At 42.3% G+C, this 27,434-nt stretch overlaps 1 protein-coding gene and 1 pseudogene across 1 annotated transcript; one reads left to right on the top strand and one right to left on the bottom strand.

Annotated features, from left to right (window-relative positions):
* Window positions 1-402: 402 nt before the first annotated feature.
* LOC125363001 lies at window positions 403-958 on the bottom strand (annotated as a pseudogene).
* Window positions 959-19,244: 18,286 nt separating this feature from the next.
* Dppa3 (developmental pluripotency associated 3) lies at window positions 19,245-19,721 on the top strand. The gene has a single exon (XM_048361990.1). It carries the CDS (start codon window positions 19,245-19,247, stop codon window positions 19,719-19,721), a length of 477 nt encoding a protein of 158 aa, XP_048217947.1.
* Window positions 19,722-27,434: the final 7,713 nt, after the last annotated feature.

The raw sequence follows: 27,434 nt of genomic DNA on the forward strand, positions 1-27,434 counted from the left end.
AACAGAAAACCTATCACACTACACTCCAAGACCCCTCACTCCTAGAAGCAATGAGACAATGAATTGGTGTTTTTAGTCAAGAAGCATGTAATAATTTGCTATGCAGCAATAGAAAACTAATATACTCAGTTTATCAACATGCTTTTCCTTTGGCCATCTAGAAACTCAGCAATTTCCCCTTATTGGGCTAGACCTCATTCCGCTGCCAATGCTATTCCTTAGGAGAGAACAAAAAAGCATAATTGCTTGCTTGTCTTTGCGTTTTGCATACATATATATATATATATATGCATATATATACATATATATATTTTATCAGACTCTGCCTCAGGTTTATTGGTAGAAATCACACAGTCCATTGGGCCCCTGCCGACAGCAGCCAGGGAACCACGCAATCCACCATCTCCTGCGGGCAGATGGGGTCTTCACTGTGGGGCCTTCACAGGACCCTGGGCACCCTTAGGGGCTAGGGCCTGGTCACCCTTAGGAGCTACGGCCTGGGCCTGAAGTGGAGTGGTAGCTGAAGCCTGAGCCTTTGCTTGGGCCTTGGCCTTGGCTTTGGCTTGGGCCCTGGCCTTTGGTGTAGCAGGCCTGCGAACCTCGGCAACATGGACCCGAATGCGCTTCCCGAGCCTGGGGTGGGCGGTGTAGGCGAGGCGCTGCAGCTTGAGGGCGGCTGCTCCGGGCGTGTGTGTTTGTTGCTCATGACTTTGGGCTTCACCAGGGTCTTGATGGCCTTGGCACGGTTGGCCTGCATCTTCTTAAAGTCCTTCTTGTTGTGCTTCTTAGCAAAACACATGTTCCCCTTTAAAGATTTGTGTCTTTGTGATCTGGGTTTCTTGATGCCATTTCTGTGCCATTTCCGGGACTGGTTGTGCGTGGTGCGGTTCTTGGACGTGGCCACGTCTAAGCCGCCGGCCCGCGGGAGCCGCTGTGCCTGGAACCGGAAGCGACACATTTCTTTTTTTTTTTTTTTTTTTTTGGCCAGTCCTGGGCCTTGGACTCAGTGCCTAAGCACTGTCCCTGGCTTCTTCCCGCTCAAGGCTAGCACTCTGCCACTTGAGCCACAGCGCCGCTTCTGGCCGTTTTCTTTATATGTGGTGCTGGGGAATCGAACCTAGGGCCTCGTGTATCCGAGGCAGGCACTCTTGCCACTAGGCTATATCCCCAGCCCGACACATTTCTTTTTTAGTTACTTGACGCAGAGATAATTTGGGACTCTCCTTTGAACTTTAGTGAAAATGTCTTTAAATTACTACAATGAAGACCTTAAGTTTGAAAAGTTTTAGTGTTTCAAAATTTTGAAACCATTTCAAACCTATTGAGAAGCTTCAAGAACAATATAAGTAATCATTTGGAAAACTCTTCACCAAGATTTCTCAAATACTAATGAGTCATTGGATAGTTTCTTTTGATTTAACTTTTTTTTTTTTTTACATAGTGGCCTGTCACTCTTTTTTCTTTTTTATTCTCAGAATGAAGTACAGAGGGGTTATAGTTTCATATGTAAGACAAGTACATTTCTTATTCAACTTGTTGCCTTCTCCCTCATTTTAATCCTGTCTCCCCCACCCCAGTTCCCTTTCCCACCATGAGTTGTATGGTTGGTTTACACCAATTAGTTTTGTAAGTATCACTATTGCAGTGATTTGTCTTGTTATCCTTTGTTTCTCACTTTTGGTATTCCCTTTCCCTTCCCTAGTTCCAATACACGTCTATACAGTATCTGGGGTACTAAGATCAGTTATAGTAATAGCAGGAGTAAAACCACAGGAAGGGAATACGAGAGAACCAAAGGTATGGTTTCACAGGGTATATTGAAATTAATTACAGCAAAGATATACCACTTATTTCCATAACATGGAGTTCATTTTGCTTAGCATTATCTTACGTGTTCATTCGGGCATAGCTATTGAGCTATTGTGCTCTTCTGCTATGTCTATCCTAGAGATGTACTAATTATTCCCTATGAGGGAAACAATAGAGTTTATGCTTCTTTGGGATCCGGGTCACTTTACTTAGTATGATTTTTTTCCAAGTCCTTCCATTTCCTTATGAATTTGGGGGGGGGGCAGTGTCATTCTTTCTGATAGACGCATAGAATTCCATTGTGTATATGTACCACATTTTTTTATCTACTCATCTGCTGAGAGGCATCTGGGTTGGTTCCATATTTTAGCAATGTTAAATTGTACTGTGATGAACATAGTTGTGCTGGTGGCTTTTGTGTGGTCTTGCTTCTAATCTTTTGGGTAGGTGCTCAAAAGTGGGGCTGCTGGGTCGTAGGGAAGTTCTATGTTTAACCTTCTGAGGAACCTCCACACTGCTTTCCAGAGGGGTTTAACAAGTTTCTATTCCCACCAACAATGTAATAGGGCTCCCTTTTGGCTACGTCCCCTCCAGCATTTGTTATTACTAGTCTCCCTGATAATGGACATTCTTACTAGGTTGAGGTGGAATCTCAGTGTTGTTTTGATTTGCATTTCTTTTATGGCCAGTGATGTAGAGCACTTCTTCATGTGTCTCTTGGCCATTCCCATTTCCTCTTCAGGGAAGTCTCTTTTTAGGTCTTTAGCCCATTTGTTGAGAGGGCCGTCGGTTCTTTGAAGTTTTGTTTTGGAGGAATTTAATTTTTTGAGTTCTGTGTATATTTTAGATATGAGGCCTTTGTCCATTGTACGGCCAGTAAAGATCTTATCATATACCATGATCAAACCGAATTCACTCCAGGGATGCAAAGCTGGTTCAATATACACAAGTCAATTAATGTAATCCACCATATCAACAGGAGCAAGGTCAAGAATCACGTGGTTATATCTCTAGATGCAGAAAAAGGGGTTGATAAAATCCAGCACTCATTTATGATAAAAGCCTTGGAGAAACTAGGATTCCAGGGAACATTCCTGAATATAATAAAGGCTGTCTATGACGAACTCACAGTGAGCATTATACTTAATGATGAAGAGCTAAAGCCATTTTCTTTAAAATCAGCAGCAAGACAAGGTTGCCTGCTCTCTCCTCTCCTCTTCAACATAGTACTAGAATTCCTAGCCAGAGCAATAAGGCAAGAGAAAGACATAAAGGGGATCCAAATAGGAAAAGATGAAGTCAAACTCTCTTTCTCTTTGCAGACGACATGATCCTGTATGTAAAGAACCCCATAGACTCTACTCCCAAGTTACCTGAGCTGATCCAAAACTTTGGCAAAGTAGCAGGATATAAAATAAATCCTCAAAAATCAATGTCTTTTATATATGCCAACAACCTGAAGAGCGAGGCTGAAATCAGGAAAGTAACTCCTTTTGCAATAGTCTCAAAAAACATAAAATACTTAGGAATAACCTTAACCAAAGAAGTGAAAGATCTCTATGATGAGAACTTTAAAAACCTGAAAAAGGAAATTAAGGCATAACTTAAGAAATGGAAAAACCTCCCATGCTCCTGGATTGGGAGGATTAACATCGTGAAAATGGCAATATTGCCAAAGGCCATCTACAAATTCAATGCAATACCCATCAATATCCCAACACCATTCTTCAATGAAATAGAGGAAGCAGTCCAGAAATTCATTTGGAACAATAAAAGACCCTGAATAGCAAAAACAATCCTAAGCAGAAAGAACAGTGCAGGAAGAATTTCAATACCAAACTTCAAGCTGTATTACAAAGCTATAGTAATAAAACCAGCTTGGTATTGGCACAAGAACAGGCCTGAGGATCAATGGAATAGAACTGAAGACCCAGAAATGAACCTGCGGACATATGGCTACCGAATCTTTGGCAAAGGAGCTAAAAAGATAAAATGGAAGAAAGATAGCCTCTTCAACAAATGGTGCTGACAAAACTGGATCAACACCTGTAACAAACTAAAACTATATCCGTATATATCAAACTGCACCAAAATCAATTCCAAATGGACAAAAGACCTGGGAGTAAAATCAGACACCTTGAAAACACTACAAGAAGGAGTAGGAGAAACACTTGGGCTCCTTGGCACAGGAAGAAAATTCCTTAACAAAGGCCCAGAAATGCAACAAATCAAAGAAAGGTTGGACAGATGGGACTGCATCAAACTGCAGAGCTTCTGCATGGCAAAGGACATAGCTTGCAAGATAAACAGAATGGCCTGTCACTCCTAAGCCTGTCCCAAATAAGAATCTCTCCTCCCATACAATCCTCACAACTAGGAAGTTGACTGGTGCAAGGTGGCTATCCCATCCACAGACCGCATCCGTCTTGGTCTCTGGAGACTGGGAAGTTCAGGACTGCAACAAGCAAGGATCTGGTGCTTCATCATAGCATGGAAGTAACCTGGAAGGGCAAGTGGGGACCGAGTTTAAGAGGTAAAACACAAGGCCAGCCACACATTATGACAGTGATTCTCCTGGTAACGAATGCTTTCTCATGAGACAGGCATTGATCCCTCTTGATTATCTTATCATTCCTTAAGAGTTCCACCTCTGAACAAACACAGCCACAATGGCAATCAAATTCCAATGTGGACTTTAGAGGCAACAACCCAGTATTTACACCCAAATTGAGGACAATCCAGAGTTGCAAACAATCCTAACCAACAGTCTCTCTATTTTTTGTTCTTTTCTATCTAGATTTTATTTAGGACCACACACTGAATTTGGCATTCATGTCTCATTAGAATAGTTCCTGTCTTAATTAGGCCTTGTATGACACATGCCCATCCAAGTTGCTTCCACCCGTCTATATGGCCAGACTCAGGTTATACATTCTTGGTGGGAGGGCCGTGGAAACATTGTTTTGCCCACCCAAACAAGTTAGCATTTTCCCTGTGTTGTGTTTAAAGATTTTATGCAGTTAGTCAATATTGCAAAATGTATACTGTCCCTAAGAAAACTAAGACCTGGCCTCCATTGGTGGCAGAGCTCTCTCTGTAACCAATTACCATTCTGGTGGTTGCCAAGCGGTGATTATCGGATCACATCATTCACCTACATTTGTTCTGTTGTCTGGACGTGCGTTCCTTTCTTTGTTTATCTTATTTATTTGTATCAACAGGATCTGAGGGAATTCTGTTTTACTTCATGAGAGATAATTACACACACACACACACACATACACATGAATATGTATGACTTTGGATGCTCAAATTGTTCTATATTTGACTAGAGCAAACTCCCTCAAGCCAGTCCTTATGTTCTTTGGACAGATTCCTATGCCATTTCTGAGGCATTTTTATTTTTCTGGCATATGGAGATGGCTCACTTCATAACTTCTCTGTCCCATATCTGCAATCAGCCATTTTACACAAGAAAACCTACTTCCTAGCTATGGATGATGGTGTTTTAAAACATGTAGGTTTGCATGTTAGATGTGCTTATTAGTGTTGTGATGTCATTGTTCCTAGACCTTCTCACTGGACAGAGCAGCAAGGATTCTGTATAGATATTAATACATATGAAATTTATATACCTTAAAATATGGAGAGCGTGGTTTGTGTACTGTGTCAAAGTTTATAGGAGATAGTTGGTAAGTATTTTTCTTAAATTAATTTTATTAAGCTACTACTTCAGCCTTTACGTTGATTTGTTTTGAAATACCATCTTGGAATTTATTACTGAAAGTGAGTATATATAATAAATAGAAAATAGGGAGGAGGTATAATGCTGTAGACCTGTAGAAGCCCATGTACCTGGGAGAATGTCTGGGGAGGAGTGGGATATTGGATATTGGATATTGGAAAGGAACCAGAGACATCAGACTGTTGGGGAATAGCTAGGTGCAGAGGCCATCTCAGCTTGGCTTTCTGCCCATAACTTAAGAAGAGGCTGTGTTTCAGGGCTCGCCTATGTATCCATAGAACAAGTATGCCTCACTTGGTGGAGTAAAGGCAGGAGGCCAGATGTCCTCCTGTTTTCTCATGAGGCCTGTGGAGAGTTGCTGAAGGAGCTTGCTGTGACTTTGCCATTACGATGAGTGGATGCAGGAAGACAGGACTTTGTAGGTGAATGGAACCGGTGCCTTCCATGGTAGGGTTGCAGCCACACAACTCAGCAAAGCCACAGCACCAGACAAAACTGAGAGGGGGCCTCTGGGGATCTCAGTAGCAATCACCAGTCACTGTCCCTGCTGAGAGGAGAGGCTCTGGGCCATGCCAACCAAAGCTAGTATCAAAAGTGCAGGGACTAAGGATTGGAGATACTTGTGCCTACAATCATTGAACAGAGGGTAATGTGTGTATCAGAAGCTCTCCACTGTCTCCATAAAGATGGTTAAGCCCTACACCAGAGGTGGGGCATGGAGAGGGCAATTCTCTTAAGGCAAAATAACTCTTTTCCTCCTTTCTCTTTTCTTTTCTTCCCTTTCTTCCCCTTCTCTCCTTTCCTTCCTTCCCTTCCCTTTCCTTTTCCCTTTCCCTCTCTTTTTCTCCTTCCTTCTCTTTTCTTCCTCCTCCTCCTCCTCCTCCTCCTCCTCCTCCTCCTCCTCCTCCTCCTCCTCCTCCTCCTCCTCCTCTTCCCTCCCCCCTCCTCCTTCTCCTCCCTCCCCCCCCCTTCTCTCTCACTTGCTTGCTTGCTCTTTTCTTTTTGAAGGGGGATGGGCATCTCTCTTTGTAGTCCATGCTGCCCTGGAACTTATGGTCCTCCTGCCTGGGCCTAACTGAGTTATGGGACTACAGGTATAGGCCACTTTGCCCTGGTTCTTTTTCTCCTCTTATATTTTCCTTTAAAAGGTTTTAACAGTTGAATCATTTTGAAGATGATGAAAGAAATATTGGATTAAAAAGATGTTTTAATAGGAGAGAGGAAATGTAATTTTCTTGGAGCAGATTTTTTATGCAGAATGTTTGGAAAGAAATGACAATCACCTCAGTAGAGAGACAAGTAGTGATACGTGCCCCCAAAGGTGGGCCCACAGTGTCCTAGCGTAAGCCATAAAGAAAAAGAATCAACTGACTTGCCCTTGGAGAAGCTTAAGAGGCAGAGCGCAAAGGCCAAAATCTCTTATAAAAGTTAAAGATTATTTGAAAACCTCTGCATTTTAGTTTAAGCCAGTAAAATCCACAGCGGTATTAATTGGAGTTGATAATCCGTGCTAGATGCTTCTTTGTGTCTGGCTGTTCAGGTCATCTGTAAAAAAGGGACTGAGTATGATCTGGTCCACAGGGCATGGCCACATTTAGTTGGTCAGAGGGTGGGAGTGGGAGGGCAGCGCTGGAATTGAAACAATGTTGTGGTCTCAGAGGGTCATGGGATGCGGGTTCTTACTCTTCCTTCCGTACAAGATTGTGCCACTTTGTATTTTTCATTTGTGAAAAGTGGTAGTAACTATTTGGTATCAAGCATTATCACACTTCTGTTACCATGTTTAACATACTTTTTGGAGGCAGATTAGGCTTTTAATGAGCGGACATGTTGAGTAATAACTAATGGTCAAGTTTTCTCTCTCTCTTTTTTTTTTTTTGGCCAGTCCTGGGCCTTGGACTCAGGGCCTGAGCACTGTCCCTGGCTTCTTCCCCCTCAAGGCTAGCACTCTGCCACCTGAGCCACAGCGCCCCTTCTGGCCACTTTCCATATTTGTGGTGCTGGGGAATCAAACCGAGAGCTTCATGTGTAGGAGGCAAGCACTCTTGCCACTAGGCCATATTCCCAGACCCTGGTCAAGTTTTCTCTATTGATTCTCACAAGAAGAAAATGAGGTAAGCAAGTTCGATCTAGAATTGTTTACATCTGAGGTTGTTTGCCAACTTTCCTGGTTATTTAGGTGGAAAGGTGATTTGAAGGAAGACTACCATAGGTATTGTTAGAAGGATCAGGTGAGGGTGACTAGCTACTCATGGTTGCCTGGAGTGGCTGTTCAGAGGCATTGTCTAGATAATGTATAACTTGCATCTGGCTGGACCAACTGTCTGATGGAACTCCAGTGTCACTTTTGAGTGGATGTGGTTGAAAAGCCTGTGTGATTTCACCATCCTTTCTCTCCCTGTCTGACATTTGGATCTCAGTGCCAAGGGTTACTTTGGAAGATAGAGGAGCTTCTGAAGTTCATGTCCTTGGAAGACTGTCTAGCAGAGACTTCTCTGTAATCTCTCTCATTCCACATAGACTATACATCTTGGGTCTGCTTTTGGCAGTAGGGAGTTTAGCTTCAGCTCTTTGCTCTTGCTAGGCAGGTTCTCTCCCACCCAATCCTACCTCCAGCCCTTTATCTGCATTGGTTATTTTGAGATAGGGTCTCATTTTGTGTCCAGGATTCCATGCATAGATTGCAGTCCAACTATTCGTGGCCTTCTGAAACTGCTGTGATGACAGGCGTGTGGTATTATGTTGGTTTTGTTTTTGTTGCCAGTCCTGGGGCTTGAACTCAGGGCCTGAGCACTGTCCCTGGCTTCTTTTTGCTCAAGGCTAGCACTCTACCTCTTGAGCCACAGCACCACTTCTGGCTTTTTTCTATATATGTGGTGCTGAGGAATTGAACCCAGGGCTTCATGTATACAAGGCGAGCACTTTACCACTAGGCCATATTCCCAGCCCCAGGTGTGTGGTATTATGCCTCACTTCATCCATTAAGATGGAGTCATGCAAACATTTTTTTTCCTGTTCTGGCTTAGAACTGCAGTACCTATCAATCTGAGCCTCCAGTATATTTTGGGATGGCTGGTATAGGCCATTGTGTTTGGCTATTGGATTAAATGGGGTCTTGAGAACTTTCTTGTCCAGTTAGCCTCAAACCCTGATCCTTATAGCCTAAATAGTTAGGATTATAGCTGTGAACCACAGCTTCTTATTTTTCAGTACTGAGATTTGAACACATGGCCTTATGTTTTCTAGGCAGCTTTCCTACCAGTTAAGCCATGCTTCCACTTTACCTGTTTTGTTTTATACCTGAAATAGTAATAATAACAATAGTGTTTGGACACTGAGATTTATGGGTTTTCCTCTTATAGCCATCTAGGCCTAGTCTAGCGAACAAGGAAGACTGCCTTGTACCATCGAAAGTATTAAAGTTTCAGTTTCCTTACCAACAGAAAATTTTCTTGCAAAAGAGGTAAGTTGTAAATACTTTTCTATAGCTAGATAAAAGACAAAATTTAGAAACTTCAGTGAATTGAAACAAGAGTAGCTTTTTCTTCCTTTGGAAAAGGGATATAAAATGGATGTTTGAATACTTAAAAATTCCTAACAAAAACAGAATAGTATTGAGTGGTAAAAATTGAGGATGAAACTCAATGAGCAAAATAGTGACTTTTATTCCCATAGACTTTTATAATTTTAGAGCACCTTCCTGCTCATCTGTTTATTTAATAAAATGTTTTTGGAAAGTCATGTGATGATGACAACAATGTTGATGAAAAATAACAGCAAGTGTTTTGTGCATTTGTTTTTGTCAGTTTGGGGGGTTTGAACTCAGCTGGGACTCTACCATCTGAATCATGCTTCCAGTCTAGCTTTTTGGCTGGCTAATTTGAGATGGAGTCTTGTGAATTTTTCTTTCTAGGCTAGCTTAGAACTATGATCCTCCAGATCTCAGTTTCCTGAGCAGCTAGAATGACAGGCATGTGCCTGGCACAGCAATGTTTTCGAGAGCTGTGTTCTGGGAGCCGCATTAAAAGCCCTGAATGTACAACTTATTTAATTGTGATAACCTCCTGGAGGTTAGCACTATAATTTTCCCTATTTTAAAAACGAGAAAATGGAGACCTAGGTATGTGAAATAACAGCTTCAATGGCACAACACACACACACACACACACACACACACACTCTCTCTCTCTCTCTCTCTCTGTCTTAGAAAGTGGTGGGGTCAGGAGCCAAATATGAGGCTGACTGCTAAGCCTGTGCTGTGTTCTTTTTTTTTTTTTTTTTTTTTTTGCCAGTCCTGGGCCTTGGACTCAGGGCCTGAGCACTGTCCCTGGCTTCTTTTTGCTCAAGGCTAGCACTCTGCCACTTGAGCCACAGCGCCACTCCTGGCCATTTTCTGTATATGTGGTGCTGGGGAATTGAACCCAGGGCTTCATGTATATGAGGCAAGCACTCTTGCCACTAGGCCATATTCCCAGCCCCCTGTGCTGTGTTCCTCATGGCCATGGTAGGGGCCTGTCTGTGTCGCCCAGTGTTGTCACCTCTGTGGCTAGAAGCATCAAGGCCAAGCACATCAAAAGGAGCTTTTCAGCAAAAGTGGCCAGGATTTGTCAAAGTCAGATTTTCTGACTTTGTTCTCAGTCTTCCTTCAATTTGGAACACCATAAACTAAAGCAAACACCAACTTGGTGATGGAGCAGACAGTCAATATTTTTAGAGTGTTTGTAGAAAGGAAGTAATTTTGGCCTGGCAAAAGAGCAAACTGAAGTTAGTTTTACATTCCTATTTAAAAACAAAAGTCATTCAAACTGGGAAAACTCTCATAGTGCTGGATTCCCTTGTGGAATTTGGGGAGAGTCAGCTCCTCTGGCTCCCAGTCTAGCTCTTTTTAATGCAAACTTCGTAGACGATCTCATTGGCTAGGTGTCCTTTGGGTCTAATGTATGAAATCTGTGTTTGGCAAGATTTGCTTGGTAAAGAAGAACCATGTAGCTAGGTTTTGTGTCCCTCTCTGGGGGATTAAGAGCCAATACTTCCACATTCTGTTCACCCCCGTCCTCCTAACCAGGAGGAGAGGCACCAAAGGGCTACACTCATACTTCCTGGGCTCAAGATGTGTCTCTATCATACTCTGGCCAAATGATGATGGAGTCTATGTCTTAGTGTCCTCATCTGTAAAACAAGGGCTAGAACATTGCTGTCTGTGATTGAAAAGGCAATGCATGGCTAAGGGACCATCTCTTAATTCAGTATATAATCCAAATTCATGTGTGGAAACCTGGACTCCCTATGCGTAGGTATAACCTATTAAGGATAGCACCTGTATGAAGGGACCACATGGTTATCTGGGGAGGGAGTGGAGTGGTTCTTATATTAAAGAAGAATTCAGCCTGATTTCTCTCCCTGGCTCTCCTGTGCTCCTCACCTTTTGGTCACGTCCAAATGCAGTACAAATGCCCTGGCTCATACCAACCCCAGGCCCTTGACTTCCTAGTGTCTAGGTATGTGAGTCAAATTTATCTCTTTTCTTTATAAGCTGCCTACCTGTGGCCTTTTGTCATAACCACAGAATGAATGCATGCTAAGCGCTCAGGAGAACTTAGCTATGGCTATTAAAAGAAGTGTCTGGAGGAATGTCTAATTAAAGGAGAGAACACAGCACAGTCTCCTTGTGGATCTGTTGTATTTTTGTCAATGTCTGCTAACACTGACTCGGACTTAGAAACAGTAGTTTGAAAGGTGCAGTTAGTTTCAAAGGAAAGGTTGCAGTAATGGTTGCAGTCAGAGATACTGAATTTGTATTCAAAGTTCCCATAAGTAGCAGAGTCCTTGGATGAGATAACACATTAAAAATGTTATGGGTGGCAGCAGCTCACATCGAAAATCCTAGTTACTCAGGAGGCTGAGATATGAGGATCAGGGTTTGAAACCAGCCTAGGCAGGGGAGTCTGTGAGACTCTTATCTCCAATTTATCACCAAAAAAAGCTGGAATGGTGTTGTGGTTCCAGTGGCTAGAATGTGAGCCTTGAGTAAAAAAGCTCAAGGATAGTTCCCAGGACCTGAGTTCAATTACCAGTGTTGACCTGCCCTGTATGCGTGTGTGTGTGTATGTACACCTTCCTCAAACAAACAAATACATGAACAAAACAACCCCCTCCAGGTATAGTTACCCTGGGGGATTCAAAGCTAGTCTCAGCAGAAAAGTGCACCAGACTCCATTTTCAAGGAAAGAAGTCCAACTCAAAGCTGGGCTGGCAGAAATATTGTGAGACTCTTACCACCAATTAACCACCCAAATCCAGAAGTGGAGCTGTGGCTCAAGTAGTAGAATATTAGCCTTGAGCAAAACAGCTTAGAGACTGTGCCCAGGCCCTGAGTTCAAGCCCCACGACTAGTACACACACACACACACACACACACACACACACACACACACACACACACACACACACACAGAGCTGAGCTGTAGATATGGCTAAATTAGTACATCACCACAAAAGCAAGCAAGCCGGGTGAGCCCCATGCCCTTAGTTCAAACCTTAGTACCAGCAAAAAATAAAACCAAATAAGCCCAGAGGGAATGACCATAGAGAGATGAAGTTGTCAGCTCTGACCAGTCCGAGGGTTCTGCCTGACAAGGGTAGCTTCCAGATGCCGTTGAAGTCCAGGCTTGGGGCCCTGGGCAGAAGGTCAGCTATTTAGCTTCCTATGGTATGTTGAAATCTTTCACTGCATATTTCCATTTTGACCCAAAGAAATTACATGCAAGAACTTCTTTCAACATTGCTGCCTTATTAATAAGTGAAAGAAGGCTTAGAAGAATTACAGGCCCTTGTATTGAAAGAACACTTTTCAATCATTTGGAGATGATTTGGCAACATAAGACCTTGTACTTGGATTTTTCTATTTCTTTTGTATTCTGCTTACTTCTATTCTCTCAGCTCGCCATATATATATATATTCAGTGAAGTTATCATACAGATGGCCTGGCTTTGAAAGATGAGTATGTCAGCTGTATGGTCCCGAAACCAATGTGCCTTGGGAATTACTGCTTCATGAAGTTTGTCATAGGCAAAGGGAAACATGAACTGGTGTCACCTACTTTCACCGTTAGTTTGCTCACTTCTGGAAAGTGCTTTCGTGATTTGTTTTCAGAAGTCAGAAAACATTTGTCGGACCCAGCTGTGATTATAAATCTGCTCCACTGAAAATCTATATGTAGAATATGGACCCTTTTATACAAAGGACTTCAGCCTAGTGCAATCCATAGTACTGTGTACATCAAGAGTTTGGACATTTATATAGAATTATGGGATGTAAATTATAGGATGTCATCACCACTGCTAGAACACTGACATCACTCTTCTGAGCAGAAATTGAAACTATAAATTGAAACCTCTTAATTATTAACTTACCTAAAAGATGCTGAGATACTCACTCAGTGTATATTACATTAACCATATCAGGTTTAAGTTATTAAGTTCAGAGTATTTGTAACTTATTTTTATTGGACCTGCCATGTGGCCTACGATATTTGAGTAATTGCTGTATATTTAAGTTAGAACTTAAGTGTTAATGAGATTTGATGGCATTTAGAAAGTTTCTTAAATTATTCTTAGGAGGAGTAGTTGATTGTGCACTGCTATAGTGACATTAGTTTCTATGTGAACAGTGAGTTTTGTTATTAGGAGTCTTTTTGTTTTGATTTTTTAGTAAGTGGTTCAGAGCTTTAAATTACTTTTCTAAGAGTTTGCAACTTCCTCCTAAGTACTTCAGTTTCTCTTTCAATAATGCTAAACATATGTCAAATTTAGTCTATCACAGTAGGCAACAGATGAAGTGAAGTTGGCTAATAGATCTTCATCATTCTGCTTCGTTGGGCTCTTTCTTCTAGCTCTTTCTTCCTCAGCCATCACCACTGACTAGATCAGTCATTCTTGCTTTGGAACTTACTCTGTACACTAAATAACCTTCCCCAGAAGAATGCACTGGGTTGGGAGGTAGGAGCTCCAGTATGTCCCAGTTGTGTTTTAGCTGCCATGTTGTATTTCCCATGTATCTGTACAGGGCTGAGGCACTTATTTCCCCAACTGCTATGGCTATGGCTACTAAGTCTATCTGTAAGAATTACCCTTGACCCAAGCACTGTCTCTTTTCCTTTCCCACAGTACTGAGGTTTGAACTAAAGACTTTGTGATAGTTAAGCAAGAAGTCTACCACTTGAGCCATGCCTCCCCATCCTTTTGTCATTTGTATGTTTGTAGAGAAAGTCTCCCATTTTTCTGGCCAGCCTTTGTACCATGGTCCTCTAATCTCCACCTCTTAGGTACCTAGGACCACAGAAGTGTGTCATTATATGTCCCCACACCAGCCCTCTAGTTCCTTTTCATGACAATTTTAAATGTATGATTTATGAAGTGGTAAATCTTGCTCTCAAGGGGGACATTTGCCAATGCCTAGAGTCATTTTTTGAGTTTTTTTTTGTCACTAGTATGTGAGTTCTTATAGTCATACCATAGTTGGGTATAGAGGTAATATCCTATAACACACAGGACAGATTTACAATTAAAAATCATACAGCTCAGATTGGCAAACATTCTGGGGTAGACAGATGCTTCCCAAAGGTGCCACTGTACCCCAGATTCAACACATTCCCTGAAGTAGTCTGAATCCTTGAATGGTGATAATGGGGTACAAATGACTAAGCCTTGTTCTAATTCAGGGCCTATGCTTTGTATACCTGTTTAGAGAAAACAAGATAGGGTAGGAAGCTCATGTCTGCTTCTGTCTGTCAGCTTGCTCTATGTAGGTAGAAAGCACAAAGTAGAAACTCAATGTGTGTGTGTGTGTGTGTGTGTGTGTGTGTGTGTGTGTGTCTTGAATAACAAAATGAAATTTCTAGCGTTGGGGACATCATAGATGCTATGGAACTTTTTTTATTATTTATTTTATACCGTATTAAGCCTTCAACTCAGGGCCTTGTGATATTTGGTGTGCCACACCTCCAGACCAGTCTTTTGCTAGATAATTGGAGATGGAGTCTTGATATTTCCACCCAGGTTGACTTTGAACCATGGTGTTCCAAGTCTCAGCCTCCTGAGGATTGCAGGGTGAACTACCAGTGCCCAGATTTTTTCTTCTTTTAAAATTTAATTTGCAAGAGTAACAGCATTTTGGGGGGTATAAATTCTGAATGCAGACTTTATGTTTTTAGGTCATAAACTATAAGGCTCAACAGATTTGTGAGTATCCAAGAAGTTAAGAAACACTAAAAGCAACCCATCACTTACTTTTAATAGGCCTATTCTAAATGGCATTTGGAAATCTAAAACTCCTCAGAGACAGTCAAATGTATTTAGATAGAAAGGTAATATTGTAGGTAGATCTATTCAGCAACTCTTGTTTTGGCCAAGGAATTTTTAGGTATATATGTATCATATTTATAGGTGGATGACATCTGGCTAAAACTTTTATAGCCTATAATTTTATTGAAGGATTCTGGCATAAAGGATAAATATCGTGCACCTCGGTTGAATAGGCGTGTCTAGATATTTCTAATAGCTGTTCAAATCTGGGTTAGCAAGCAATCAGCATCCGCATGTGACAGCAACTTGATGAATCTTGCTGAGCTCACAGAGTGGGTGTGGGTGTGGAGAGGGGAGGAGGGCATTGATTCAAGGGACAGGTCTGCTCTAAGGCTCCAGGGGGCCAGTGTCTCCTTGCTGTTGCTGCCTCTTGTGGAATTCAGTGTGAGGACTCCATCATTGTCACTGTGCCCAGAGTGCACAAGATGGCATCCCAGCCTCCGCCTTTCAATACCAGGATGAGCTCAAGATGGCAAGAGAAGGAGACTGGCTGATGTCCATATGCCAGGTGAGGGTCAGAGAATGCTCCTCTACTCCCCCGTGGAATAGTTACCTCACTAACATCTCACGCTAACAGCCTCATGGAATAGTTTCCCTTGGTTCTATCTGTGATCCCCAGGACAAGGACCCCCTGATGCCCCCTCCTTGGGTGTGAGCCAAGGGAGGGGCAGCATTAGCTTCAAAGAAGAAAGCAGATGCTTCTAAGGCATGCACAGTTTTGTGGAAAGACATCCTGGACATTCAAAGGCGAATCCATGGTGGTATGGACAGACCAATTTTGAAGTCTGAATGGAGAGTTACAAGCAGTTCTGTTACAGGGCTGTCAGCAATTTTTCTTTAATTTAGTTGAAGATGCTCTTTTGTGATCTTCAGGTATTTACTGACTTTAGAGATAATCTAGATATAACTCAGATATTTAGATATAAGCTCCAGAACTCCATTATATAAGAAGTCGTAGGAAGGAAGGGAAGCTGGGCCTCTGAGCCTTTTAGTATTTAAGAGTGGGGAAAGTTGAATGGGAAAGATATTAGCATTAAGAAAAAAATTCCACCTTTTAGGGACAATGAGAGTGGTTTCTTGGGATTATGGTGGTGATTAAAGGCAGTAACGTGTGCAATGGGCCTGTCAGTTCACAGATAATCAGCAGATGTTGATGGTTCTTATTCCTGGTGGGACCAAAGACCTTGAAAGTTTGAAAACATTTATCCGGAATTGCTCAATTTTTCTACTTTTTATTGCTTTACCTCATCATAAGAAGGGACAATGTTTTTCTTATCCTTAAATCATAAAAAGAAGTCTAGTATCCAAAGGAAGGCTGAACACTGTAAAAGCTTTCATGCCTCCTTACTGAATTTGACTTTACAACTAGAAACTTTCACCAGATCATTAGCAGTGCCTCATTAAATTAAGCTCAGTGTATGCAAACTTGAAAACATTGGGGATAACACATTTACAGGCTTCTTTTTTCTTTTGTGGTACTGAATATTGAATTCAGAGTCTTGTACTTGGTAGGCAAGCACTCTACCACTTGAGCCATACCACCAAGCCCTTTCTTTCTTCTGGTTTATTTATTTATTTTTTTGATAAGTTCTTGTATTTTTACCTAGACTGGCTTGAGACCCTCTTATCTCAAATTCTCATACAGTTATTATAGATGAGCCATATACCCTGGCTTGTTTTTGAGCTAGGATAGCTGGGATAAATAGCTAGAATTACAGGCCTATATCATCACATTTGGCCCACACTTAACATTAAAAAACATTAAAAAAAAATAAAGTGAGCATAAATCAACTTCATGTTCAACTTTGAAATGACAAAATTCATATTATTCAACTATTTAAAAGAACAAAGACTAATTTTTGTATAATCATGGCAAAAACATCCACAAAGTATTAAGTTAAAAATCAAGATATAAATTGGGAGCACTGCCTGTAATCTACCTACTTGTGAGGCAGAGATTGAGAGGATCTTAGTTTGAAGGGAGAGGGGGGAGTGAGCGAGGGAGGGGGGAGTTAGTGGGGCCCCATTTCAATAACTCAGCTGGGTGTGGTGGCTCATACCTGTAATCCCAGCTACACAGAAGGCATAAGTAAGAGGGTCCTTATCTGAGGTTGGTCTCAGGCAAAAAATGAGACCCTATCTGAAAAATAACTAAAAAAACAAAAGGCTAGTGGTATGACTCAAGTAGTATAGCCTAACAAGCAGGTGATCTAGAGTTCAAACCCTAGTATAGCAAAAACCAAAAAGAACCCAAAATCAAAACAAAGAAAACAACGAAAATCCCAAAACAACCACTCCCCCCCCAGTATAGAGCAAATTTATAATATGTTTCCTATTTTTATACATAGAAAAGTCATCAAGAGTTTTATGTTCAGGTCTCAGGTAGCTTTGTGGGGGCATTTCAACTTTGAATGGAAATCCTTGGGTGTGGGTTGAAATTTCACAATGAGAAGATATTATTTTGAAATGGTAGATGAAAACATTGAAAATACTCTTTGGCTGTCTTTATCAAAGCTACATATATGGGTTGTGTCATACAGACACATACAGACACACACACACACACACACACACACACACACACATTTGCTGAGCTATCTCATTCATCATCTCTTCCATGCATGCACAACTCAAAAGATTCCAGTCCACACTTACTGGTTTTCTTTTTCTTTTATTCTTTTTTCTTTTATCGAGCTATTTAGTCTGCTTGCTGTCATCGGAATGGTGACAAACAGCCCTGGGGCTCATTGGGACTGGACTTTTAAAGACAGTCATCACCTTTACCACACGCAGGTGGTCTGGCAGGTTAGGCAAAGCAAGGAAGCAGAGTTACTGTTAGTGATTACAATTCTAGTAGCTCCCAGCAATCAAAGTGATACAATTCCAATAAACAAGGTGATCAAAGCAATACAATTTCAGTAAACTCCTGTAAACAAGGCAATCAAAGCAATACAATTCCTGGTTCTAGGTGTGACTATTCCCAGCTTCAAGCTTTCTCTTTCCAGAACTTCTCATAAACTGAGTGGTTTTCCTCATTCCTTTCTTTTGCCTACGCCCAGCTGTTTTGGGCTCCTGTTATACCGCTTAGGTTTTCCCCTCACCAGGACCACTACTTTGTCAAAGCCTGATGTTTCTAAGGACTCAAAGAAGGGGGTTCCCCTCTTCACTTGGTTTCCACATTCCCATTCTTCTCCCCCTTCCCACGTACTGGTTTTCTGACTTCAACCATGCTGGCCTTTTCCCTGGAACACCACAGGTTTCCGTTGCTCAGGCCTTTTTTTTTTTTTTTTTGGCCAGTCCTGGGGCTTGAACTCAGGGCCTGAGCACTGTCCCTGGCTTCTTTTTGCTCAAGGCTAGCACTCTGCCAGTTGAGCCACAGCCACTTCTGGCCATTTTCTGTATATGTGGTGCTGGGGAATTGAACCCAGGGCCTCATGTATACGAGGCAAGCACTCTTGCCACTAGGCCATATCCCCAGCCCTGCTCAGGCCTTTTGACCTTGTTACATCTGCTTTCTGAATGTCTTCAAAGGTTTATTCTCTTCCCCTGGAGCTTATCTCCACTACTGAGCAGCCCTTTCCCCACACTTACTTCCTATCACAAAATCACCCTGTTGGGGCTGGGATGTAGCTCAGTGGCCAAGCACCTGTCTAGCAAGTGCTAGACATCCTGGGTTTGATCCCCAGTGCCAAAAAAGATAAGACCAAAAATATCATCAGCCTCTTCTATTTTCTTCATAGTCATGCCACTCATTTATCTTTTCTAAAGCATTGTGTCCCTTATGAGAATGGAAACCACGCAGGCTCTTGGTTTGTTCATCGATGACCGGCTCAGAGTAACTGCCTAGGAACTGCTTATGAATGCAAGAACAGAGCGGGAAGTTGGCAGGTACCGAGGGCGCTGAGCGTGTAAGGCTGCATTCTTTAGAGCAAGCTCTGAGTCTTCCATATGTGATTTCTTTCTGGTCCCCTTCTTGGTACTTTCTAGTTTTACCACAATCTAGCTATTTAAGCCCAAAAGGATGGTTATTTTCACAGGATGATAGTGGGGTGGAGACTTGTATTTATAGTCCATTGCTTGCTAGGTTAGGGGCTCTCCAAAGTCCAGCAAGTTACACTTAATGCCTCTGTCATCAATAAGGACCCCTCAGGGTTCAGTTGTCTTTCCGTCTTTCCCTCTCGGGCCTTTGGCCATCAAAGGTTTTTTTTTTTTTTTTTTTTTTTTTTTCTCCCTTCGGTAGAGCGTCATTTTTTGTCGGCTTTTTCCGGGGTGTGTAATTTTCCGGGGCTGGTGTTTGGAGTCCCTTCTGGGCACCAAGGAGCTGCCGATGGAACCCTCAGGAGCGTTCACGGAGGACCCCGTAAGCCCCAAGGAGGGGCCTTCCCCAAGTGGACCGGAGCCCTCTGTGCGTCCCGAGTCCTCACAGTCCTTGGTGAGGGGCTTGCAAAGGCTGACTCTGAACCCGAGGCCCCACGTTCCAGCCCCTCAAGTTCCAGTTCCCCCAAGTTCCAGTCCTAGCCCCCCGGCACAAGGAGACGTAGGCGCCCACCACAGACCAGAACCCAATACCTGCTTCAACTCGCCAGGATCCCCAGAACCCCCAGCTTCAGGGAGAGTGCGGCGCCTGAGATTCACCATAGAGATGGTTAGTAAAAGGAAGCGGAAAGAACTTCAGGCCACTCTGGTAAACTGGGATGAAGGTCAGCCGTTCAAATGTACCTGCTCTTTCTGCTTGGAGAATAATTGGGATCCTTCAGAAAATGCAAGAATAGGGATGGATTATGAGGGAGAGCTCAACTATTAGAGGTCAAATCAGGTACTGAGATGATTGAATACCGCCTGTGGACACATCGTCATGCAATGATTGGAATTTTGAATATTCTGTATATTCTGTGATTCAGCAATTACTTTTTATTTCGTGTGTGTGTGTGTGTGTGTGTGTGTGTGTGTGTGTGTGTGTGTGTGTGTGTGTGTGTGCCAGTTCTGGGGCTTGAACTCTGGCCCTGAGCACTGTCCCTGAGCTTTTACAACTCAATGCTGGTGTTTTACCACTTGAACCACAGCTCTACCTCTGGCTTTTTTTTTTTTTGAGCAGTTAATGAGAGATAACAGAGTTTCACTAACTTTCTTGCCTCAGGCTGGCTTTGAACTGAGATCTTCAGCCTCCTGAGTAGCTGGGATTGCAGGCGTAGGCTATTGGCTTTCCCAACTTTCTCTTTTTCTTTTTTTGGACCTGTGGCTTTTGCCTTCTTCAATAGCAATAATATGTTAAAAAAAAAAAAAGAATGTGTTTTTATATGTCTCTCAATGATTTCTCAATGATTGCCACCATTTTCGTATTCGACCCAAGAAACAGTGGTTGATTTTTCCAGTCTTCTATTTTACAAGCTTAACCTCTATGAGATGCAGTATAGGAGTGATAATTAGGAACGACATCAAGCATTTGAGATTTTGATGTATAATTATCAGTAACATGCATGTCTATAAGGACCCTATGAAAATTGATCTCTTGGAATAATAAAACAATTAAAAAAAATAAGGACCCCTCCCCCCACGGTTCTCTGTGAGCATGAGTAAGAGCCTCCGGTGTGCTTACTGGTGGCTTGCACCAGTCCTTGCTGCCCTTTGTGCATATGGTCTCTCATTGCTCCTTGAAGCTAGACTTTTACCTCAGATGGGGAGGTTAGGCTAATAGCACTTGTATTACCTGAGTCAGATAAAAATTCAGAATCTCGGACTCCACCCTCGACTTACTGAATTGAAACTTGCTACTTGACAGGAGGCCTAGAAGACTCTTTATGTCGCATCCACTCCTGGATACTGGCTGGCTCATCTGGAAACCTAGAAAGAGGTTCCTGCAGGCCTCAGAGAGCTCTCTGGAGCCCTCTGCCCCGTGCAACACAGCAGATCCTGGTTCTCTCATCTGGGCCAGTGCCAGACTATTTATTTGCTTATATACCCTTGGGCAGGTCAAAGTTCAGTAGAGCTTTGGTAACCTTTAAGGAAGGGTAAGTATTGGTTTGAAGATATTAGAATATTCTAGAATCATACTGAAATACTCTTCTGTCCCTCTTTGGTTTTAACCCATATGGCTTGGGGTAGCACCTGGCAGCTCCTTGTCCTGGACTCCTGTGATCCAACCACCTGTGGAGAGAGGGAGAGAGAGAGGAAGAGGGAGACAAAGAGGAAGAGAGGGAGAGAGAGGGAAGGAAGGAGAGAGAGGGAGAGGAAGAGGGAGGGGGAAGGGGGAGAGAAGGAAGGGGGAGTCCCTCCCTTTTAACATTAAGACTTCATGTCTAAACCCTCCTTTCCTGACATGATAGTGACCTTTCCCCAGGGTGATTGACATCCACTCCCTTTAGGGGAACCCCCACCTCCACCCCCAGGAGTATGGCCTGACATATAATCAATTTGACATAAGTACATTCCCAAAGTCCAGGTTATTTGGTTCTAAATAATACCACACGTGGGCAAGCAACAGCCCTGGCAACTTCCTTTTTAGTTTCTTCTCATCAAGAGCTCTAAAATCCAGGAGGCTAGCCTTGGTCCAAGCTACAGAATTCACTAGGAAAGCTCCTTGAGACAAGGGTAGAAAGAGGAAAATAAGCCTTAGAAATGTATTAGACAGATTAGCTACCACATTGGAATTATTATATACCCATTGCCTCTGAGGACATCAGCTTGTATTGATGAACAGACTTTGTAGAACAGCTCTGCTGCTTTGAGCTATCTTAGAACTTTGGCCCATGGAAACTTGGAGCCTTTTTTTTTTCCATTGTAGAGCTTTTGTGTCAGCTTTAGAAAGAATCCAAGCACAGAAAGATTTTCTAGAGGTTGGAAAATAAAATAATAAGAGACCCTTGCTGTTGGTTGTGTTAAAAATGTCTTTGTATAGCTAAAAGACACACACTCTCTTTCTCTCTCTCTCTCTCTCTCTCTCTCTCTCTCATTTTAGCTTATCCCACCACTGCTGTTATCCAGACGTGGTTATTATTCCCATTTTAAAGAGTTTGGTAAACTAAAGCAGTCAGGCCTTACACCAATCTTTGGCTGTAAAATCAGTCTTCCGTCTGGTTTAAAACCTGTTTAGTGGCTCATGGCTGTAATCCTAGCTGCTTAGGAGGCTGAGATCTGAGGATTGTTGTTTGAAGCCAGCCTGAACAGTAAGTAAAGTCTTTGAGGCTCTTATTTCCAGTCAACCACCAAAAAGCCAGCGACTCAAGTGGTGGAACACTAACTTGAGCTAAAAAGCTCAAGGACAGCACCCAGGTCCTAAGATTAAGTCCTTGTATCAGCCCCCCCCCCCCATACAAATCAATCAAGAATCTTTCATTATTGTGACATATGTTAAGTTTATGCTATATTCCAGACACCATGTGTGGGGACAAGTAAAACAAGAACTGACTAGCAACTAAGTCCTCTTATGAAAGATTTAGGGGAGTTGTGGCTCAAATGGTGACAATGCCCAGGCTCTGAGTTCAAGCTCTAGGACCAGAGGGGGCACACACACACACATACAATGTACCAGCTCAAGGTCAGAGACCAGGTGACATTGGGATCAGGTCAGAGAGCTTATGGAAGGAGTGGTTTTATATAATAGGGCAATATGAGATCGTTTCTGACTCCTTAGGGCACGGAGAAGTCTGTAGTCCAGAGCTACAGATTTTTCTTCTTCTGTGTGCTCCCCCTACCCCCATCTTTCCCTCTTTTATGTGTTCCTTGCATTTGCTTTCTTTCCACTTTACTCTTCCTGGCTTAACTTGATTCTTACAGGACTTCATGCCTAACATCCCGGAATGCCTCCTTGTAAAGGAAACCTGAGCAGCTGTTGTGGAGGGAAGTGGAGGGAGGAAAAAAGCAGAGGGGTGTGGAGGGGAGGGGAGATGAAGGCAGGGCAGGTGTGGAGAGCAGTTTAGCCCAGATACACAAATGTCCAAATGCAGACTGGTATTCTGGAGAGGCTCCCCACTGCTCTGGAATCTCCATAAACAGGGGATTTGTCTGGAATGACTTTACAGCTCAGCAGGAAGCTTGCTGAGTGCCAGGACTCAGGCTGGGAGACCGCTCTGAAATGGAGGGTGGGAGAGGGGCTACTTTCGGCCCTGCCCTGAGCTCCTGGACTGGGCCTGCCAGCACTCACTTCAGCTGGAAGACCAAGTGGGGCCTGTGCCTTCCTCCATCCCAAGAGGGACCTGCTCTGTGCACAGGGGTGGTGGGGCCAAAGGGAACCTTGCAAAGACCTAACTACATCTCTATGCTGTTATGGCAACACACACCTAAAATGCCCTAGAAAGTCGTGAAATAAACTGGCCCTGTTCTCTCTCTTTTTTTTTTTTCAGAGTAGGAACATTCATAATTTTACTTAGTCATTATTTTTCTTCTGAATGTTCATTTAAAAAAAAGTGAGAATCTAAATCTTTCCTCCAGCAGTTTAATTCTTATTCCTATTTAATTATTTTCCTCTGCCTGTTCCTTTTTCTTTCTTAATAACAACATGCTTTCCCACAGAGCCACAGGTAATTTCTATCTCACTGTTGTGATTGCGACCCAGGGCCTGTGACTAAGAGGTAGGAGAAGAACAGTTTAAATCAGACCAAAAAGATATGTAGAAGACAGAAGAAATGGAGCTTTGGATAATCGGGAGAAAGTGTTAGAGGAGAAGCCCAGACTAATTTTCGTCTATACTCTATGCTCTTGAAAGCAATATTCCTTTATCTCAAATAATTTTGCCTTTAGAACAATTGCTTTCATGGTATCAAGTAAAATATTCTATCATGACATACAATGCCCCATAGCACTGAGGAAAGAGCATTTGCTAGGGAACCCGAGGGTGGGTAAAGGTCTATCTACCATGAACCCCAAGTATGATTCTGGATCCAACACCTCATCTTCTTGTAGGGAGTGCGAGCATCATATCAGCATTATATAAAACAGCATGATCATAGGCTGGGGTGGGGCTTTGCCTACAGCATGTAACCCCAAATGAATACTTTTCCATGATACTCAGGCTTGAACTGAAGATGGTGGGGTCTGCCTGTCCTTGGTCCTGCCTGCACAGGAAGCATGCTGAGCCTAGGAGGATGCTGAAAAATACTTCTTGGGATTAAATTCTTGAGCTAGGCAGTCTGGACTAGTTATTCTACAGACTAGCTATTTGACTTTGGGGAACTTATTTAAAGATCAAGACTCTGTGTTGTTATCTGTAAAATACTACTTATATAATAGGATTTTTGTAAATATTAAATAAGAAAATGAATGGAAATACTTGGCTAAAGCTTCTTAATACAGAGAAATGCCCAATATGTGTTAATCATGATTGCTTTTTAAATAGGTTTTCTTTATGTAATGCAATAAGTGTGTGTGTGTGTGTGCGCGCGCGTGCGTGCATGTGCTGGGGCTTGAACTAACCCTGGGGATTGAACTAAGGGCCAGAATGCTCTCCCTTAGCTTTTTCACTCAAGGCTGGTACTCTACCACTTGAGCTACAACTCTACTTATGGCATTTTGCTAGTTAAATGAAGATAAGAGTCTCACTTTTCTGCCTGGGCTGGCTTTGAACCATGATTCTAAGATCTCAGCCTCCTAAGTAGCTAGGATTATATTCATGAGCCATTGGTTCCTGGTTCTTAGCATGTTTTTAAGGTTCAACTATGTAATATGATAATACTTTTGTATTCTTGCATTGAAGTACACTGTTAATTTCAACTATGGGGATATTGTGAATAAAGCTGCTATAAGCAGGCCTTTTGTGGACTTACTAATATGTAGCCTTCCAGTTCTGAAAAGATAAAATTCCTAGAAACACTGAACTTGTGAAGAGGTGCTTACTGAATCTAACCCTGATTCGTATTCTTAGGAACAAATAACTATTGTTTTTGTTTTGCAGAGGGCAGGATGTTTTGAAAAAGCACACTTTTTTTTTTTTTTTTTTTTTTTTGGCCAGTCCTGGGCCTTGGACTCAGGGCCTGAGCACTGTCCCTGGCTTCTTCCCGCTCAAGGCTAGCACTCTGCCACCTGAGCCACAGCGCCCCTTCTGGCCGTTTTCCATATATGTGGTGCTGGGGAATCGAACCCAGAGCTTCATGTGTAGGAGGCAAGCACTCTTGCCACTAGGCCATATTCCCAACCTGAAAAAGCACACTTTCAAAAAACAATTTTTTAATCTTTTTAAAACCTTTTCAGTTAAAATAAAACGTTAACTTTAATGAAATACTCGGTCCAAAGTAGATAATGGATTAGGTGTATTGCTTTTGAATTTTCATTAAAAGTTTCCAGAAGGATTGGATTGAAATGCAAAGGCTGCCATGATGGCCATCTGCTGAGAGAAGCATCTGTTCATTGGAGTGTGTGTCTGGGTGTGTCCTTCACTGGGGACACAAAGGCAATGGTACCTTCTAAAGTTGTGTGGCATATGCAGTTCTCTTGAGTAGGTCACACTGTCCCTGGAAATAGAGCCTGGTCTCTTTTTCTGGGTTAAGTGAGAAATGGAGCTGAGGCCTGGGGTAATACTGCCAACTGTGATAGCTCTGGATCTGGGGAAGCCTAGGTGGAGTCTGGTTTTAACTCAGGGAATCTCAGTCTCAAATTGCATATGGTACTTTTGCAAAGCTTCTGGGACAGATGGGAAGGTTTGACTGAGTGATAACGGAAGTAGCATCTTACACATTCTCCTACCTGGAACAATCTAGAATCTACTTGCCTTTGAAGAACTGCATTAACCTTGAATGAGTACCTTTTGTTTAGGTAAGAATTGGTTAGTTTTGCAGGTAAAGGTTTGGGACACTAGGAACATATGTCTTGTTGAGACACATGCTTCGTTGTTGTATTCTTCCCCTGAAAGAACTGAGCTGAACTCTCTCAGCAAAGTTGTGGAAAATTAGAGACGTTCTTTGGAAAGACCAAGTTAACATTCAAGTCTCAGAATCTGATCTTAGGTCAAATATCTCTCACTGTTGCCAGTAAAAAGAGCCCAGATGTTTTTCTATTTACTTAGGCAAACTCTTGAAATACAAGTTAGTGATATAAAACTTTATATTTGCAATGTTAAGAACCCATATTTGGAAAGTCAGAAGCATAAAATATATACTGTGAAATGGGAGGTCAGGATGGTGAACTCATTGCAGAACCAGAGTTTTTGACTCAAGAATTTTGATGGGGTCTTCACGTTGGTTTGAGCTTCTTGATCTTAATATCATTGAGAGAATTAAATCATGATATTAAAACATTGAAACACTAATGCTTTGTTTTGGTTGGCAAGAACCAAAATGATCTAATACTAATGTCATGAAACATCAGTCACTTCTTTTTCTGATGAATAAGATGAACTTTGGCTGCTTATGATAGTAAATTTAATAATGATTTGAACTGTTTCAGTTCTAAATGTGCAGAAATGCATTTTACCGCCTTTCCTCTGTCTCTCTATGTCTCTGTGTCTGGTTTGACTGTCTCTCTCCTTTCTTCTTTTCTCCCTCATACTACTACTATCAGGACATTTTGTGGCAAATACATAAATCAGAGCGCATCATTGCCATGTACAATGTGTATACCACACTATGAGTGTCCATTGCCAGGCTGTCTCTCACAGGTGGTCTGAATTTGCTTCTAGCTGGTCCTGTAAGCAGATTTAATATTTCATAAGCACTGCTCCATCTCTTGCCTCCATTATTGACACCACATGCAAGTCAGGAAATTGGTTCTTTCTGGGAACAGTTTGCAGAAATATGCAGCCTGTCAGCCTCTTTCTCATGGGTGCATTAACACAGAGGCTCACCATTACAAGTAACGAACCTTCTCCAGATGTGTGTAGCAACTCAGCTCCAACTTTATCTTCGGTCCTGAAGATGGACTTGACAAGATGGATTATTTGTGGCCATATTGTAATAACTTTGTGAGGTTGGAATTCCCAATGATTGTAATGGAGGGCGAGGAACCAGCAGCAGGGCTGCGGAGAATTTCTCCTTGCAGTAAACAATACAAAAGAACAACAACCTGAAAGAGAGCAGATCAGCTGGGGCATTTTTCCTGCTTTAGACACCAACTCTTCCAGACTGTTCTCATTCTTTCCCTTTTTATGATTCTGTTTATGTTACACACATTAAAGTTAAGTCATGTCTTTAATGAGATGGAAACTGGAAGTGAGATTTGGAAATGACTGAATCAGGCTTCTTAACTTTTTTTTTCTCTCTCTTCTTTTGGAGACCACAAAAACAACTGACAGAGAGGGATATACCAAAGAAAACATTTTTAATTGTGGGCTTCCATGGAAAATTCAATCCAGTCTTTCATTCATTCTCTTCCTGGTGTTCTGCCACTAGACTTCTCTCTACTGAGCTTGAGGGCTTAATTTAGCTGACAAATTTCTGAAGGAATAACTAAGTTTCTAAAAGGAAGGTTCTAGCAATAAATGGGACATATGGTCTCTCAGTCACAACAGACAGATTTTTCCAGGACAAAGTAATTGGGGGTGGCGGGTGGGGGGATGGGTAGATTTCTCTTTCATTTTATTAGCTGTGATGAT

Source organism: Perognathus longimembris, chromosome 14 (assembly GCF_023159225.1).
Source record: "Perognathus longimembris pacificus isolate PPM17 chromosome 14, ASM2315922v1, whole genome shotgun sequence".
NCBI classification, from domain to species: Eukaryota; Metazoa; Chordata; class Mammalia; order Rodentia; family Heteromyidae; genus Perognathus; species Perognathus longimembris.